General features: G+C 40.8%; 1 protein-coding gene and 1 non-coding gene across 5 annotated transcripts in view; one reads left to right on the top strand and one right to left on the bottom strand.

Moving 5' to 3' along the window:
* FAM120C (family with sequence similarity 120 member C) overlaps positions 1–16,657 on the top strand; it is a 168,301-nt gene extending 151,644 nt beyond the window's left edge. Inside the window, exons 11-17 of one of the 4 annotated variants that reach the window (XM_068533856.1) lie at positions 1,497–1,611; positions 4,469–4,678; positions 5,888–6,089; positions 8,007–8,145; positions 8,530–8,587; positions 11,817–11,876; positions 14,982–16,657. In XM_068533856.1, coding sequence (XP_068389957.1) covers positions 1,497–1,611; positions 4,469–4,678; positions 5,888–6,089; positions 8,007–8,145; positions 8,530–8,587; positions 11,817–11,876; positions 14,982–14,990 — 793 coding nt within the window. In that variant the 3' untranslated portion in view covers positions 14,991–16,657. Of the gene's footprint in view, positions 1–1,496; positions 1,612–4,468; positions 4,679–5,887; positions 6,090–8,006; positions 8,146–8,529; positions 8,588–11,355; positions 11,536–11,816 lie in introns of those variants that run through there. The other 3 variants (XM_068533855.1, XM_068533854.1, XM_068533857.1) reach the window with 3 other exon arrangements.
* On the bottom strand, positions 4,316–4,422 carry LOC137757545 (U6 spliceosomal RNA). The gene has a single exon (XR_011072386.1). It is a non-coding gene; the product is annotated as a U6 spliceosomal RNA (small nuclear RNA).
* Positions 16,658–17,408: the final 751 nt, after the last annotated feature.

Genomic DNA, 17,408 nt, shown 5'->3' with positions numbered 1-17,408 from the left:
TGCCCTCAGCCAGTGCCTTTGTTCAGACCTCTTTGGCCACAGGTTGCTTCAGTTGCCTCCTAACTGGTATCCATATCTCTTGTCCCTTACCCTCTGAGCCAGTCAATATCAAACCAATCTCCTGCTGACAATCCTTAACTGTCTTCGTATATTTTCAGGGTGAAGGTCCAAATTTCTTAATATTGTTTCTGAGACCCTTCACAATCTGGCCTACTTTCTTTTTTTTTCCACTTTTATTGAAAAGTAATTGACATACATCACTGTATAATTTTAAGGTCTACAGCATGATGGTTTGATTTACATACATTGTGAAATGATTACCACAATAGCTTTAGTTAACATCCATCATCTCATATAGATACAATAAAAATAAAAGAGAAAAAGTTTCTCCTTATGATGAGAACTCTTAAGTTCTACTCTCTTAATAACTTTCCTATATACCATGCATCAGTGTTAGCTATAGTCACCATGCTGTACTTTACATCCCTAGTACTTACTTATCTTTTAACTGGAAGTTTGTACCTTTTGACCACCTTCCTCTAATTCCTCCTCCTCCACCTCCCCCATCCCCTGTCTCTGATGACCACAAATCTAATCTCCTTTTCAATGAGTTTGGTGGTGTTTTTAAAATTTATTATTATATTCCACATATAAGTGAGATCGTACAATATTTTTCTGTCTCTGACTTATGTCGCTTAGCATAATGCCTTCAGGGTCTATCCATGTTGTTGTAAGTGGTAGAATTTCCTCGTTTTTGTATGGCTGAATAATATTCCATGGTATATATAAACACCACAACTTCTTTAGCCATTTGTTCATTGATGGATGCCTAGGTTGCTTCCATGTCTTGGCTATATAATACCGCAATGAACATGGGGGTGCAGGTATCTTTTCGAGTGCATGTTTTTGTTTCCTTCGGATATAGCATTCCAGGAGGTAGAATTGCTGGATCATGTGGTCATTCTAGTTTTAATTTTTTGAGGAACCTCCACACTGTTTTCCATAGTTTGGCCTACTTTCTAATCTAGCCTCCTGTCACTGCAAACCTGCTTAGCTCCAGCACTATGGGCCCTGGTATATCATACTGAACTCCACACCTCCATGCCTTTACACATGCTGTTCCCTCAGTCTAGAGCATCCTTTCTCCACCATTTGTCTCACTGATTTCTATAGCCCTTTGTAACAGCTCCTATTGACTTTTTCTTCAGGATGCCTTCCTTACTCTTCCAGTAGTAGCCCTCTTCTGTGCTCCTATAGCACCCTGTGCATTCTTCTATCTTGGTACTTAACACACTGTCCTGTCTTTGCTGACGTACGTGCCTGTCTCCTCTACTACCTAGACTGTAAGTAACCAAAGGCAGAGATTCTTTTACGTTATTTCATTGGAATTATCAGAACCTAGCTAGGGTCTGGCCCATGCTAGGTTCTTAGCTTAATAAGTGTTTGTGAAATGAATAAATGAGCTTTTGTCACTTAATGATGCTTTTATCTTCTAGATATATGGTTCAGTGGCCTGGTGGCCGAATCCTGCATCGCCATGAGCTAGACACCTTCCTTGCACAGGCAGTATCTACTCAGCTTTATGAACCAGATCAACTTCAAGAACTCAAGGTGATTTGATCGATCCTCATTTAAATTCTTTCTTTTATGAACTCATAGCTTTATTTTAGGTCTTTTTTTCCTGGAGCTGGGGAGAAGAGTAAGTTCTGCAGGTAAATGTTTGATTTACTTTAGCCAAATATTTATGTCTATTAATAAAGCCAACACTGTTCACATAGTGATAGGTGAGAATGGGTAGAAAAAAATGGATATTGTGTAAGACAAATAAGTTGTGGCCCATAGACCACAGTAAGGTTTCCAACTCTTACAAAAGATGCTACAGGGGACTTATCCTGGTGTTTCCTCTTTGTCTCTCAGTAAATGTCCACCCTCCCTTTTTTATTGAAGTATAGTTGATTTACAATATTGTGTTAGTTTCAAATGTAAGCACAGTGATTCAGTACTTTTGCAGATTATATTCCATTGTAGGTTATTATAAGATAATGGGTATAATTCCCTGTGCTACCCTCCCTTTTTAAATAATACTTATTGGGTGTTAGAGGAAAGTCTAGAAAAGCGTCAGGAAGAAAGTAAATCCACCATATAACTGAAGGCAGTAGAATATAGTAGGTTGGAGGGCAGGCTCTGAAGCCAGGCTGCCTTGACTTTGAATCTTAGCTTCATTGCCTTCTAGCTATGTGTTCTTGGGCAGGTTGCTTAACCCCTGTAGCTTCAGTTTCCTTACTTGTAGGGTTATGAAGATATTAAATAAAATAATCCATGCAAAACACTTAGAACAGTGTCTAGCACATTTTAAGTACACAGTACTCAATAAGTATTAGGTACTAATGCAGGACATTCCTCTTCTGACTTCAGTAGCCATGGTCCTTTCAGGCCCTAGTATAAACTAGAAGATAAAGTCTAGTAAGTCTTACAAAATCTTGATTTCAGTGGGGTCAACTAAGGAAAAGATGAAAACAGTCTTAGACAGACAGTGTTGGTTCCTTTTTACAGTAAATGTGATACTGCTTGGTGCTAGAGCAGGTACTGACAACTCCACACCACACCTAGGAGGGGGCCTGCAAGTACTTCCCCTTTTCCTGGTAAAGCCATCTAACAGGACAACTTGAGATAACCACTGTGAACATTTTGATGGTTTCTTCCAGCCTTTTGTCATGTATTTTCTACATAGTTGAAATATTATTTATGTAATTATATACTGTATTTTTAAACTTATATAGCATATAGCACATATTTTCTATGTCTTAAATTTTTTGCTAAATATTTTATCATATGGATGTATCATTTAATTATTCTAATGTTGGCCATTTGGTTTCCAGTTTTCACCTATTATATGTAATTATTAACATCTTTTTTTTTTTGGCTGCATTGGGTCTTCGTTGCTGTGTGTGGGCTTTCTCTAGGTGCGGCGAGTGGGGGCTACTCTTCGTTTCGGTGCGCGTGCTTCTCATTGCGGTGCGCGTGCTCCTTATTGCTGTGGCTTCTCTCGTTGCGGAGCTTGGGCTCTAGGCACGTGGGCTTCGGGAGTTGTGGCACATGGGCTCAGTAGTTGTGGCTCGCAGCCTCTAGAGCACAGGTTCAGTAGTTGTGGTGCATGGGCTTAGTTGCTCTGTGGCATGTGGGAGCCTCCTGGACCCGGGTTCGAACCCATGTCCTCTGCATTGGCAGGCGGATTCTTAACCACTGTGTCACCAGGGAAGTCCTGTAATTAACATCTTTATGCATAGAGCTTTATTCACATCTCTACTTCCTTAGAACAGATTCCTAAAAGTAGAATTTCTGAGTCAACAAGTGTGGACATTTTTAAGGTTCTTGATATATATTGCTTAATTGTAATATACATTACTCATTAGTTTTATTTGAGTGTGCCCATTTATTTCACCATATCCTCATCAGCATTGGGTGTTCTTTTGGTCTTTAGTTTTGTTTTAATTTTTTTCTAACTTGACAGGCAGAAAAAATGGTTTCTCAAGTGGGTGTCTTTTTAAGGTTTTAAAGCTGATTTTTTTTTTTGTAATGAGTATCATCCAAACCATCTCAGGGAAACAAATGGATAGAGGCTGCTTATGCACTCAAATGTCTGTATTGAAAGGCAACATGTTCTAACTTAACTGGAATAATCAGCAAAACAGGAATAAGCAAATGTAACCAATAACAGTAATTTCTTTTTTTTTTAACACCTTTACTGGAGTATAATTGCTTTACAATGGTGTGTTAGTTTCTGCTTTATAACAAAGTGAATCAGTTATACATATACATATGTTCCCATATCTCTTCCCTCTTGCATCTCCCTCCCTCCCACCCTCCCTATCCCACCCCTCTAGGTGGTCACAAAGCACCGAGATGATCTCCCTGTGCTATGCGGCTGCTTCCCCACTAGCTATCTATTTTACGTTTGGTAGTGTATATATGTCCATGCCACTCTCTCACTTTGTCACATCTTACCCTTCCCCCTCCCCATATCCTCAAGTCCATTCTCTAGTAGGTCTGTGTCTTTATTCCCGTCTTGCCACTAGGTTCTTCATGACCTTTTTTCCCCCCTTAGATTCCATATATATGTGTTAGCATACTGTATTTGTTTTTCTCTTTCTGACTTACTTCACTCTGTATGACAGACTCTAACTCCATCCACCTCACTACAAATAACTCAATTTTGTTTCTTTTTATGGCTGAATAATATTCCATTGTATATATGTGCCACATCTTCTTTATCCATTCATCTGTTGATGGACACTTAGGTTGTTTCCATGTAAATAAAAATATGGAACGCTTCACGAATTTGCATGTCATCCTTGTGCAGGGGCCTTGCTAATCTTCTCTGTATCGTTCCAATTTTAGTATATGTGCTGCCGAAGTGAGCACTAACAGTAATTTCTTAATGGCAGTTTTTCCTCTGTGGTGGTTTCAGATTGAGAAACTGGATGCTCGAGGGATCCAGCTTGCTGCTCTCTTCATGAGTGGGGTCGACACAGCTCTGTTTGCTAATGATGCCTGTGGCCAGCCAGTCCCTTGGGAACACTGCTGCCCCTGGATTTACTTCGATGGCAAGCTATTCCAGAGCAAGCTAATTAAAGCAGGCCGGGAGCGAGTATCCCTGGTTGAGCTCTGCGATGGCCAGGTACCACATGTTGGGCAGCTACTAAGACCGTCTCTGATCTGCTGTGGGGATGAATGACAGAAAGCGGAAAAGGAGCAGAGACATTGGGGAAGGAGGTAGCAGAAGTGGGAGAATGTGTCTGACCTTAACCTAACTTGGTCAAGGATGATCCCAAAGGCCCAGAGTCTGATATGTACATGTTACAAAATCATGTTGGGAAGGGTTTTTTTTTTTTTTGAAATGAGCTTCAAGTTTTCATATTCCTTTTTTTGCTCCAAGTTATTTCTTCCCCATGGAATACTCAGATATACTCTATGCCTTTCCCCCAATTCTTAGAATTTCAGTTCCCTTATTTACAAAAACTGTAAGTCATTTTTGCAAGTGATGATATTTTTTATAAAGGAACTACTTTGGAAATAGAAGAGGGTAGTAAAGTAGATGACAGAGTAAAAGCAGGGGATATTTTTTGCAGTAAAACCTTGGGAAAGATGAGAGAAGTCAAGGGACAGGAGCCCTTACTTACTTCTTTGTCCATTTGTAGGGTATAAGCTGAGAGACTAGAGCAGGGGGTCAGCAAACTATTAAAAATTTTTTTTAATTTGAATTTTTATTCCAATAAAGCTTTTTGGAACATAGCCACATTCATTCATTTACATATTGTCCATGACTGCTTTCACACTACAGTGGCAGAGTCAAGTAGTTGTGACAGAAACAATACGGCCTACAAAACCTATCTGGCCCTTTTCAGAACAAGTTTCCTGACCTCTGGACTAGAGGCATGGACTTATCCTGGACAGAGGTCATGGGCTCTGATCCTGGGTATGGGGGAGAAGGTTAAAAGGGTTTGTATATGTCAAGTTTTGTTCTCTCTTTTACCTTATTCTGTTACCTCCCCCTTAAAAAAATAACCTAGCCTATTGCTGGCTGTGTAATAGACAATTAGTAAATACTTCTTTTTATATTTGTCTTTCTTGACCTAGTCAAGGTGCCTCGCAAGCCCTCAGTCAGAACTAGTATGATGGTAGTTTGGTGTCATGCAAAGAGTGGGGGCTTTGGTGCCAGACAGGCTTCCCTGAGTATGTCACCTTGAGCCATTTAACTCCAGGCCTCGATTCCTTTAGTGGGAATAGACTTGTGAGACTGTACCTAGACTGCCCAATACTGTGCCTGAAACATGGGAGAAGTTCAAAAAATGGCAGCTGTTATTATTATTCCGTCCCTCATTTGAAGGCTGACCTGGCAACCAAAGTGGAGAAGATGAGACAGAGCATCCTTGAAGGAGTCTACATGAACCATCCACCGCCTTCTGCTCTACTTCCATCACCTACTTTTGTGCCTCCCATGGTGCCCTCTCTCTACCCTGTTTCACTTTACCCCCGAGCCATGGGCCCAATGCCACCTCCCCCTCAAGGAAGGAGCCGGGGGTTTGCAGGTCAGTACCAAAGAATGAGGTGTTTGTCAAACTCAATCTATTTCATAGTAACCCATCCAGTAATTATTGCCAGTTACAGAATCAGCAGTTTCACATATATCTTTACCTTCTGTGCTATGGTGTGGTTTGAAGAGGAGCTTACTTAGATGGAGGGGTGTAGCCTGCGGAGGAGAGCCCACTGTCTTCCTAGACCACTCTCCATAGAGGTGATTGATCCCTAAGGATTTGACTCTCACCAAACCACTCATGAAGTAACTGATGCAGAAACCAAGAGTCACTTTATTACTTTTTTTTGTCAATTTATTACTTTTGAGAACTGTAATTCATGTGAACTGGGTCTTCATGGTTGCTGGTTAGCTCACTCTCTCCCCATAGGCAGATGTACACAGGAGCTTGCAGGAAGAGCAATGGTAGGTAAGTAAATGACCAGTGTCAGCAAACAGCCATAGCTTGATGTACCCATTTCCACTCTGAGGGTAGATCTAACACATTTCCAGAAGCATGGAGAGAAATAAGTCATAGTCTGTACCCTCCAGGGGATTGCAGTTTAGTGAAGAAAACAAATACATACACACTCACATGGATCCACACACACATGTATATACACACACGTATGTATACATTATGGTGATATCTGAGCTGTGGCTTAATGATGAACAGACGTTCTTGCTTAGGTAGGTCAGATACTGACCCTGATAATTCAAACAACCTGTCCCCTGGCGAAACAGGGTATTTTAATGGGGACATTTTAACATGAAATACCAAGTTTCTGTGATCAGGTGAGAGTGCTATGGTTGAAGTGTTTGTTGTGTATTGCTCGTCACTTTAAAAATAATAAAGCTGGAAGATGAAATTTGTCTTAAATTTAGGGTCACAAAATTCAGCATGGATGTTTAGCTCAAGGCTGTGCTTAGAGGAGCAGTGTGAATGTCTGCTCTGTTCAATCAAGTAATGATTAAATCTCACAAACCAGGGAGCCAGCCATTCATTCCATCCTTTGAAGGTGTCTTTATAGATGCCTGCTCTCATTCTTTGCATGTTGACTTTACTGTGTCTCAGAAGACAGCCTTAATTAAGGCCAAGTTCTTGGGAGGTCCTCCCCATTGCCCCAACTCTCACTGATGCCTAGTCTCCAGTTACTGGTGGTTCATGAGGAGCCTTCTGACTCCTTAAGGGCCACAGTAGGATCCCCAAATGCAAGTCTTTCTTGCCCTCTTAGGATTAGCTAGTCACCTAGTTCCTTAGACTCCCACTTTTGTATAAATGAAGGGCTCTTTGCTAACAACCTGCTAAGTGAGTGAAGAGTTATTAATATTTGGGTTTTTTCCACAAACAAAAATGAAAGGTTTACTAGAATTCTGTATTCTATGAAGGCTTCCTTTTGTGCCAAATTACAGAGCTGTACTGTGCTTGTGAGCTCACACACAGAGTTGGAGTTTCCTGTTTTAAGGAGATATGCTATCTTGTCTTGAATTGGTTCTGGTTTTCAACTGTTGCTATTCTTACTTCTTAATCATAAATTACTGTTACTTTGGTTTCATTATTTTTTGTTTTGTTTGGTTGTTTGGCTAATCCTCCAGTGTGTAGTGACATGTATTTGAATCAAAAGTGGTTTTGGCCTATAATTTTCCAATAGCTAGATCTTAAGACCTCATTTTCTCTCTCCACAAATATTGAATGCCTACTGTGTGCAGGCTCTGTAGTTGGAAAATGAATCAGGCACACCCCACTTGCTAAAGTGGATATGTACAGATCTTCAACACCCTCTTCCAAAATTTGCTTCCACCATGACCCTTTGTTGTTATCACAGAGTCTTTTTATCATAGAGAAATGGAAATACACAGAATAGGTGGGCTGTAGATCTTTTGTTCCACCTCTTATCCTACCTTGCACTTACCATTCTTCCTCTCTTCCCAGGTCTCCATCCAATCCCACCCCAAGGAGGAAAACTAGAGATTGCCGGGATGGTTGTGGGCCAGTGGGCTGGCAGCAGATCCTCCAGGGGTCATGGCTCCTTTGGCATGCAAGTGGTTTCTGTCGGTGGGCCGGGAAAGGGGTATGTATTTGAATAGGTTGGTATAAGCTAGTGTCAATCAAGGTGCTCTTGGGAAAATGCCCAGCTATCCAACCCTTCTACTAAGGTAAGAGGCATTAACTAACTTTGCGTTTTTAAAGCCAGGTTTCAGTTGAGTTCAGCAAACATATAAAAATGCCCTGCCTTGATGAAAAAGTTTTTGCCCTAGAGGAGGACTTGGGACACAGGACAATTCGGTATAACATAGAAATGACAGAGATAGAGGTTTACAGTGGTAACACAGAGGAGAGGCATCTAACTTAAGAGGGTCAAACTTCCTAGAGGAGGTGAGTAGTTAACTAAGTGAAAATGGAGGTACAGGCTTTATGTGTTCCTCATGATCACTTTTCCCCCCACTTTCTAAAGGCATGGAAAAGAACAGACTGGTAGAGGATCCAAAGGACATAAAAAAGGAAATAAACAAGTAAGTACCTTTTTGAGATGATCTAGCTTCTGTTTGATACCTCTTGTCGGCTTTTTGTTGGTTTTTTTTGCAAGAGATCAGGCATGGAAACCTGGGAGCTTTCATAGCTTCTCCCAGCATTTGATTTCATCCGCTTGCTCTCTAGCAGTCTAGTGAGGGTTAACCTGCCCAGGCTCTTCCCACAGGGCTGCAGTGTCATCCTTTTCCCTGAGTAAGGCCACAAGATAGAAACCAGGTACTGTGTCCTAAAGACCTACACTTAGCATAGCATGCACTACATGCAGCCATAAAGGGACCAAAGTGAAGTTAACAGTGGGACTCCACCAGCATGCCTGAACTTCTGAGGGGCTACCAGAGATGCTTAGAAAATTGGACTTTTGCCTTTGCTGATGATGGGAGGGGAGGAGGCATCGCCATTCTGCTTACTCTTAATGGTTCAGAATGGTCTTAAACTCACTGGTCTTCAATAGGCATCCCCCCTTCCCCCCGTAGTGATCCAAAATCTTGTAATGGCCTCAGACTGCTGGGCTCCTCATAGTATAGTAGCTACCATTTCTTGAGTGCTTACTTTCTTCCAAGCCATCTACTAGACATTTTATATGCGGTTTCTAATCCTCACAAGGGTCACTGACTAGACCATACTGCAAGGCAATTTTATTGTCAGCCCTCAATCCCAGCTCAGCTCTCATGTATACAACCAGCCCTCATTGCATCCATGTTAACTCCCATTGTCTAATGTTTTCTCAAGGAATACAAATTTGCTTTAATGTTATTTTGAGCCCCAAATGGAACTACAATGGTAAGTCCCCCACGCAAAGCATTTTGTAATGTACTCCAAAGCCAGAAAGCAGTGACTTTGGATTTTTCCAAAGCTTTTCAGCTTTTTCCAGAAGCTGCTCAGTAAGGGAAAAGAGATTGCACCAGGCAGGAAAACTAGTCACTCAGATAGTCTCTCATAAGGTAGTACAGCCTTGATGAATTCACCATGATTCAGGGACTGATCAATAGGCATACAGTCTGAAAAACCTGATATTTTTGGTACAATAATAGTGGATCCATCAGTAAGTGGTTGACTCACATTAACCAAGATCACAGAAATAGCTATGTGGATATGGCTAAAGGAGTGGGGGAAGGGAAGAGAAGGGAGGGGGTGAAAGATAAAGTACTGATTTACAGTGAGAAGAAATAATTATCGCAATATATTGTACACTTTTTTCCAGTCACTCATAAATACATGTATTTATTATTCCCATTTTAAACAGGAAAAAACTGAGGCTCAGAGGGATGAAGCACCTTGCCCAAAATTACCCATCAAGTTAGTATTAGAGTTGACATTCCAGCGTGAGCTGACTGATTCCAAAGCCCTGTGCTGTGCTAATTCTGAAACGGGATAACAACTCTAATTGTTAGAGATAAGATTCAGACCTAGGCCTGGCTGACTCTTGTATGCATGCTCTTAACCATGTCTACCAGAGCTTTCTCTCTCTAAGAGCAAGCTGAAAGGGAGGCCATGGTATCAGAAGTTTGCCTGGGGGCATGGAATCAGAACAGTAACATTAGCTGGCATTGAGTTCTTACAGTGTGCCAGGCACAACATGTTCTAAGTGCTTTACATGGACTGTGTCATTGAATCCTTATAGGAACCTATGAAATAGATACTATTATTCTCTCTATTTTACAGATGGGGAAACTGAGGGAAAACAAGGGATGGTAGATGATCTTAAGTTTCTCTTAGCTAAGATTTCTGGGGGTACTGTTATCTACTCTAGAGGTAGCCTGGCCAAGGAAAGCCTCACATTGACTTTGTTTTTAGCTAAGGCATCTTCCCTGGACAGAGCTGCTGCTGATTGCCTTGCTGACTCTCCTTTTTCTGTTCAGTTGCCCTTTCTCCAAAATCTGAGATAATTAATTGTTGCAGCTTATTAAATCTTCTTACATTACAGTTCTGTCTTCTTGAGATTATTCCTAGGTCAGTGGAGTTTTGTGTGTTCTCAAATTCTTCAGTCACTTACTTGTTACATTTTTATTTCTTTGTTGACTACCTCACATGGCTAATTCCATCCATTACTAGTTTCATCTTATTTCCAGGTTCTTGAGAGACACTTCACAGTAACGCCCATGTTGTGTAGGTTTTGGAGCCAAATGATCTAGCTTTGAATCTGGCTCTGCCACTTACCAGTTCCGTGACTTTGGGCAAGTTACTTAACCTCTCTGTGCCCTAATTTCTTCATCGGTAAAAATGGAAGAATTGGTATCTACCTCATAGAGTTATTTTGAGTATTAAATGAGATGATATATGTAGTGTTTAACACAGAACCTGGAACATGGGAAGTGCTCAATAAATATTAATAATTATTATTTATAATTGACCACAAATTCAACAGGTATTAGACTTCCATTATGTGTTGTGTCTTAGTGGAAAGAACAATGTCTTTGGAGTCAAACAGACTTGAATGCAAGTCTAGGCATGCCGGTGACCTTGAGCAAGTTATTTTACTTTTTCGAGCCTCATTTGTCTTTCTTACCTGTGAAACCAACATCAGAGTACCTGGCATGCCCAACCACTGTTATTATTCCTAATAATATTCATTGAGAGCCAGTACTGCATTTTCAAGGTAATACAGTTCATGGCGTTAGCATTTCAAGAGCAGTTACATTTCTGAAATTAAAAGAAAACCAGATGATTGTTTTTACTTATGAAAAATTCTATGGAACATTGCACATAGATCTTATCATTTGTTTTCTTTTCCTTTCATTTACATGTCCAGTTGTCAGTATTGGACAGCGTTGCGTGGAAGTTAAGAGAGTAAACTTTAGAGGCTGACCAACCTGGAGTGCAATCCTGGCCCCACCACTTTCTACCTGTGTCTCCTTGAGCAAGTTACTTTAATCTTTCTGAGCCTCAGCTTCCTCATCTGTAAATGGGGCATCATAATATCTACCATTTAGGGTCCCTTTTGGCATTTGAAAAAAATATATTGTAAAGCTTTGTAAACAGTAGCTGTGTCATTACTGTGTTGTCATTGCCATTGGATTTGAGTCAGATCCATTTGTTGTCACCCTAAGTTCTCCAGACAGTGTCAGAGTGTACTAGGTGTTAACAAGCTTTGGGCTTTCTGGTGTTTTTGAAGAACTGAAGCAGTTTCTGCAGGCTAACTTATAAACATGCTTGGGAAGGATCAGCCAGTTTGGGATTACCATTTCTACTGAATATCTCTGTTTTTGACAGAGCACTTCAGATGGAGTTTCTAAATCCCTGGAGCCTCATCAAGGTCGGTCTCGCTCACAGGTAAATGGAAACAATGGCACATTGATCAAGGAAGAGAAGAATGATCATCTTCCAGCTCCATCACAGTGTGCCTTAACCAGAGACAGCAGTGTGTGTAATAATGGTAACCGCTACTTCCCCGTGAAGAATGGTGAGAAGAGCCGCTTACGAGAGCAAAAGCTGGGAACTGTGGCACAACAGAAAGAGGAATAACAAGCAGAAGATGGCTTCAGCAGATCAGGAAGAGGGGAAAACCTATACTTTTCTGATTTTAGGCCCAAGTTAGAGGAGGACATAAAATGCTTACCCTAGTTTCATCCAGAATTTGGATGGGGTGTTCTATTGTATCCATCTTTTCCCCTTCCCTGTCTTTTTCTGGGCTTCCAGACTCAGTGGTCTGCTTCTAGGGAAGCTCTGATCAAATATGAATGGCAACAAGCATAGTTCCTGTTCTCAAATTGAATATATAGTGCCAATATTCTCTTTACGTCCCCTGGAAGCCTATTAAGGCAGTGACTATCGGGTGTCATCACGTAAGGCCCTATAGAAAAGTTCCAACTTTCGTTTTCTGAGTATATGGCTTCCTAACTTGCTTTTTTCTTTATGAAATAGTAGGGCCTTCATATATAATCAGTATCCACATCTTTTAACTCTTTCTCCCCATTCATTCACCTATGCCAGGAGTTTATACTACCACCTCTAGCTCTGACCTGACAATCAGATAGGTAGATGTTTTCAGGGAAGTGAGGTAGTATTGGTTATTTTATTTTTTTAATTTTTTTTTAATTTTGTACACTTAAAATAACTACCAATGGCCTTTGTACTGGGGGATTCAAGTGAGTCAGAAAAGTACTGGGCAGATTTTTCCTGCCTCTGAACTAATGAATTGTTTGTAAAATAGAAGATGTGGTGCAGTTCACCCACTCCCTGCTGCCCACACCCTGAAAGGGTGGAATCAATATAATGAAATTGAGTACGAAAGGGAACTCAAAAGACTGTGTGTGCTTGTGTGTGTGTGTGTGTGTGTGTGTGTGTGTGTTTGTGTATGGATGTTTGGATAGATGTATATATGAATGCGTGTATCTATATGCATACACATACCCTTTATATAAAGAGACAAATCTATTTATCTATACATATTTTATATATATATAAATATATGTGTATGTGTGTATGTATATATAAATATAAATATATATATTTTGTATATATATATTTATATACATGCACACACATACATACATGATGATGTCCCAGAAGATTTACTGAATTTCCCAGAAATGCTTCCACTGCTATGGAGTGGTAGGTTTCAAAAGACCACATTTTAAAATCCTTACTAAGTCGAAGCCCATCACAATTATGAGAAGATGGGCTTCTCTAAAGCAGACAAAAAGTGCTTTCCAGAGATTGCCTGTTCAGAACAACAAACAGTTGGGTTGTCACAAGCCTAATCTTGACCAGAGTCCTCACATCCCGAATGGTAAAAACAGGAGGTTGGAATAGGATCGGGAAGAGTTGGGCATTTCCTTATGAAGGAGCAGCCTGGTCGGGAGAGAGAAAAGGGATGGGAGGTAATTACCGGGGCTTGCAGCCAGTTTGGAGGAAATCTCATCTGAAACTCCGGGATCAAACTGGCCTCAGGCCAGAATTTATTGCCATGAATCCCTGAGGGAGAGAGGACTAACATTGGAAAGATGGGGTAGGGAAGTGTGAGGAAATCGGCAGTTTGATTTTACATACCTAGATTGTTTCGTTTGTTCATTGACATTTTGACTACTGGATCTTTTCATTTGCTTTGCAAGGAAGACTTCAGAGGACTCTGGCCCGGGCCTATAGGGGTATTCTATAAAAGGTTCCCAGCCCCCAAGTGAGGCCAGAATCTGTCCAGGACAAAGAGGCTGTTCCCCCTTTCTGGAGATACTCTTGAGACAGCCTTGCATTTCCAGTTTCCCTCCTCAGCAGTATGAGGGATGGGAACATGGCTTGCAACAGATTAGCATTGTGTCTTCGTTCAGGAGTTGAGGCTTCCAGCCTCATACACTTCCTTTTGGGCTTTGTGATATTCTTGCCCAAGAAGTACCATTTATACAGGAATACAACTGACTAGACTTCTAGCAGGGTTCTCTCTCTTCTTGAAAAACCCCATGTACCTTAACCCAGAGTAGGTCCTTGGTGATTTTTTTCCAGACAACCAGAAGGCGGTTTGCTCACTACCCACTTACAATGAGTATCATCATGAGAGACTGAAGACAGTCTCAGACTGTTTTATCCTAGTCTGGCCCAATTTAAAAGAACCCACAACTCGCAGGGGGAGGGAGGTCAAGAATGCCTTTCCCCCTGCCCAGACACTTCTTACATAAACCAGAGCAGGATGACAAGAATGCATATACCCAGCCAGATATAACCAAGAACAAAGTGTACAAAAACCTCCTCTATGGAATTGGCTCCCCTAATTTGGTTCCCGCTCTTCTCCTAACCTGCCCAACCTTTCACAACATCTTGAAGGTTAGGACTTCTGTATCCAGCAAGAGAAGGATTTAGTAGCGAACTTAGATGGCTTGGAAATTTCTTTCTGGAGCCACAGAGGGAGGAGTCCTTTGGAGCTCTAAAAGTAACCAGAATCACTGAGCTGTGTTAAATTAAATAGCTAGCTAGCTAGCTCCGATTTCTAATGGGAAGTACGTGGAGTTATATGGAAAGGCATTTTCTTCAGTTGCTGTTTCTGTGAATCTTGAATCTGTTTGACACAATCAAGTGACAGTATTGTTAACTCTCACAGCATTAAGAAGATTTATTATTTTGTAGGCATTCACTGTGAGAAGTAAAATTGCTGCTTTGACAGGGATGATTCCAGTTTGCCAAACGGCTTGCTTTTCTCCCTTCCACACACCTCTACTTTCTCCTAGCCTGGCCCAGGGTGAAACAAGTGTCTCACTTCCAACTTTGATTTTTATTTGGATTCAGCATTTTGGGTTTGTAAGGTTACAAGAAAGAACCATAAAGGGCCATGTTTTAATTCATCTGCCAAAACATACAATTTAGAAGCCAGAAAGACTAAGGTTTATTACTGGAAGATTAACTTTTTCTAATTGCAAGATTAACTTTTTCTAATTTCTTTCAAATTAGGGAACATGAGTCTGCTTTTTGCTGTGGTACCACTTGAAGAGACTGTCATCCTTCACTTGAGGTTCAATTTCTGACTATGATGTGGCCTTTCTTGAACAAAGTCATGCATCATATGGGAACCCCCAGAAATGACCCCTTTACCTTGTAGGGCCACAAGCAAAAGCACCCTGGATGTATATAGCCACTGATCCCAAGGACTTGCAGTTCTTGATTTCTGCTGGTGTGTATTGGGGTCAGCCTATAACTCCCACCCTTATTCAGTGGCCAGTCTAGTCTGGACCAGGCCTGATAAACTTCTGCTCACTTGTATCATTTTCATTCTGAGCCAGTAGGACTTTGGGTAGACTTTATAGCCCAAGAAATGGCACTTGCTTTGGCTAGTGATATTTGATTTTTGTCTCCATCTTGATTTCCTGGCATCGTTGGCCAAGTCACATTAACTTGTTTTTAATCACTGAGAAAAACAGCCAGGTAAGGCATTAGGGAGGGTGGTTAAGGAGGGGGGTGGGGGGAGGAATGCTTATGTAGGGTAGAAAGAATGTGGAAGTAACTGTTTGGTTATAGTGATCCAGTCCCCTGGAACCTTAGAAGGCTCCTGTGGGCCTGTCTGTGCTACCCTTTCAGCCTCTAAGACTCCCCCACCCCACTTTGAAATGACAGTACAAGTAGACCACAGTTTAAAGTAGTTAGTATAATTCTACTAAGGTTTAATCATTATACTTGTTTACTTCCTGATGCATATTTCCTAAATATGCTTGGGGTTTGGGGGGGTAAGTTTTCACTGTTCCATTGTGTGTCACCCTATATTTTTCTCCCTCTTGTGACTTTGGCATCTTCTTTTATTTGACTTTCCATTTTCTTTTCCCTTGGCTTATTGCAGTAGTCTGCTGGTGCAGGTATTCCCTTATCCCCCTGTTACTGCTAATTATCTTCAGTATTGTCAGAGGTTATTTTGATGTTCTAAGAAAATAACTTCATATATTTTTTTTTGCAAAATCATCTTTTCCAAGGTAAAAGCAAAATAAAAAAACCCCTATGCTAGGGTGCCCACTGCAGCTTTTGACATTGCCCTTGTACTTTTATAGATGCTCTTTTTGTCCGTGTTGGTAGTAACTAATGACTAGTGAATTTTCATGTAAATGAAACAAATTAAATATTTCAGATTTTATTAACCTCTCATAACCCTGCCAAATCTGATGACTTCATTTTAGTTACTTCCCAGAAGACACTTCCCCATCCACCTTTTATTTTATTCTATTCTATTCTATTTTTAGAATAACATACTAGGTAAAGAAACTTTAACTCAAGGAGTCATTGATTTTTAGTGCTCCCTGATAAATGATGTTATTGACAAAAGTAAAATCTTTCATTGTTTTTTCCTGTGTTAGTATCTCTTCTCCTGTGCTCTTGACAGTGTGTTTAGTGGATGGATAATATGTATTTCTCTTCCAAATTCCCTGCCTTTTTGGCCCACCTCAGCACAAAAGCTCCATAGTTTATTAATGTAAGTTTGAATGGATGCTTCTTAGGGGAAACTGCAGGAGTTTAAGGAAAGTGTTTCAGAAAGGAATGAAAATGTCTCAGGAGTTGTTCTGTGATGGAAATTGGTCTGTTGTTCTGTTAATGCTGATGGAAAGAAACTTACAGTGCTTAATAAAAGTCTATTCTTTTAGTAAAAAAAATGTGAAATAATTTTGGGTGTGCGAAGTTTAATTTCTTCTCCCATTTCTGGACTCCTTTCGGCAAATGGGGAATATACTTGTCTCAATTCAGAAGTGTTGCACGGAGATTTAGGAGCCTATTTGTAGTTGAATATCAGGGCAAGAGAGCCAGTACAAGAAGAGGAAGGGCATATTTAGCTTCCTGCTGAACTTCTTTATTTGGATGTTCTAAAGGCACCTTTGACTCGACATTTCCCAAACTGAACCCATCTTCTCTTCCGAAGCCTCCTCCTCTCCATGAGTGACACTACCTTCTACTCAATTGTCTACACCACAAACCAACCTCGGAGTTATCCTAGATGCATGTCTTTCTTTCCCTCATTTCTCAAATCCAATTTGTGACAAGATCTGTTGGTAACACTCAACCACCTTTCTCTTTCTCACATCTATCTCTTTTCTCTCCCCACTTGCTGTGGCTTAGTTCAGGCCTCCTCATGTCTCACCTAAATTGTTGCAGTTGCTCCTCTGTCTTACTCCTAACCAGGCAACTGTGAGCAAATTTTGTGTCTACGTGTATGTACCTTTTCCCAGTGAAAGGGACCATACCGTTGTTAGTTACTTAAAGAAGTCTATGACCTAAGAGACGTTAAGAACCACGGCTTTAATCCACCATGCTTATCAGCTTCCAGAGGAATCTGTCCTTCTAACATGCTGCATGCCCATTTCCATGGTCCCTTCATGATCTGGCTCCTGACCACTTCTCCAG

The sequence above is a fragment of the Eschrichtius robustus genome, chromosome X (genome assembly GCF_028021215.1).
Source record: "Eschrichtius robustus isolate mEscRob2 chromosome X, mEscRob2.pri, whole genome shotgun sequence".
Lineage (NCBI taxonomy): Eukaryota > Metazoa > Chordata > Mammalia > Artiodactyla > Eschrichtiidae > Eschrichtius > Eschrichtius robustus.
The sequence above is the reverse complement of the archived record's forward strand: the minus strand, read 5'-3'. Positions and strand labels throughout refer to the sequence as shown.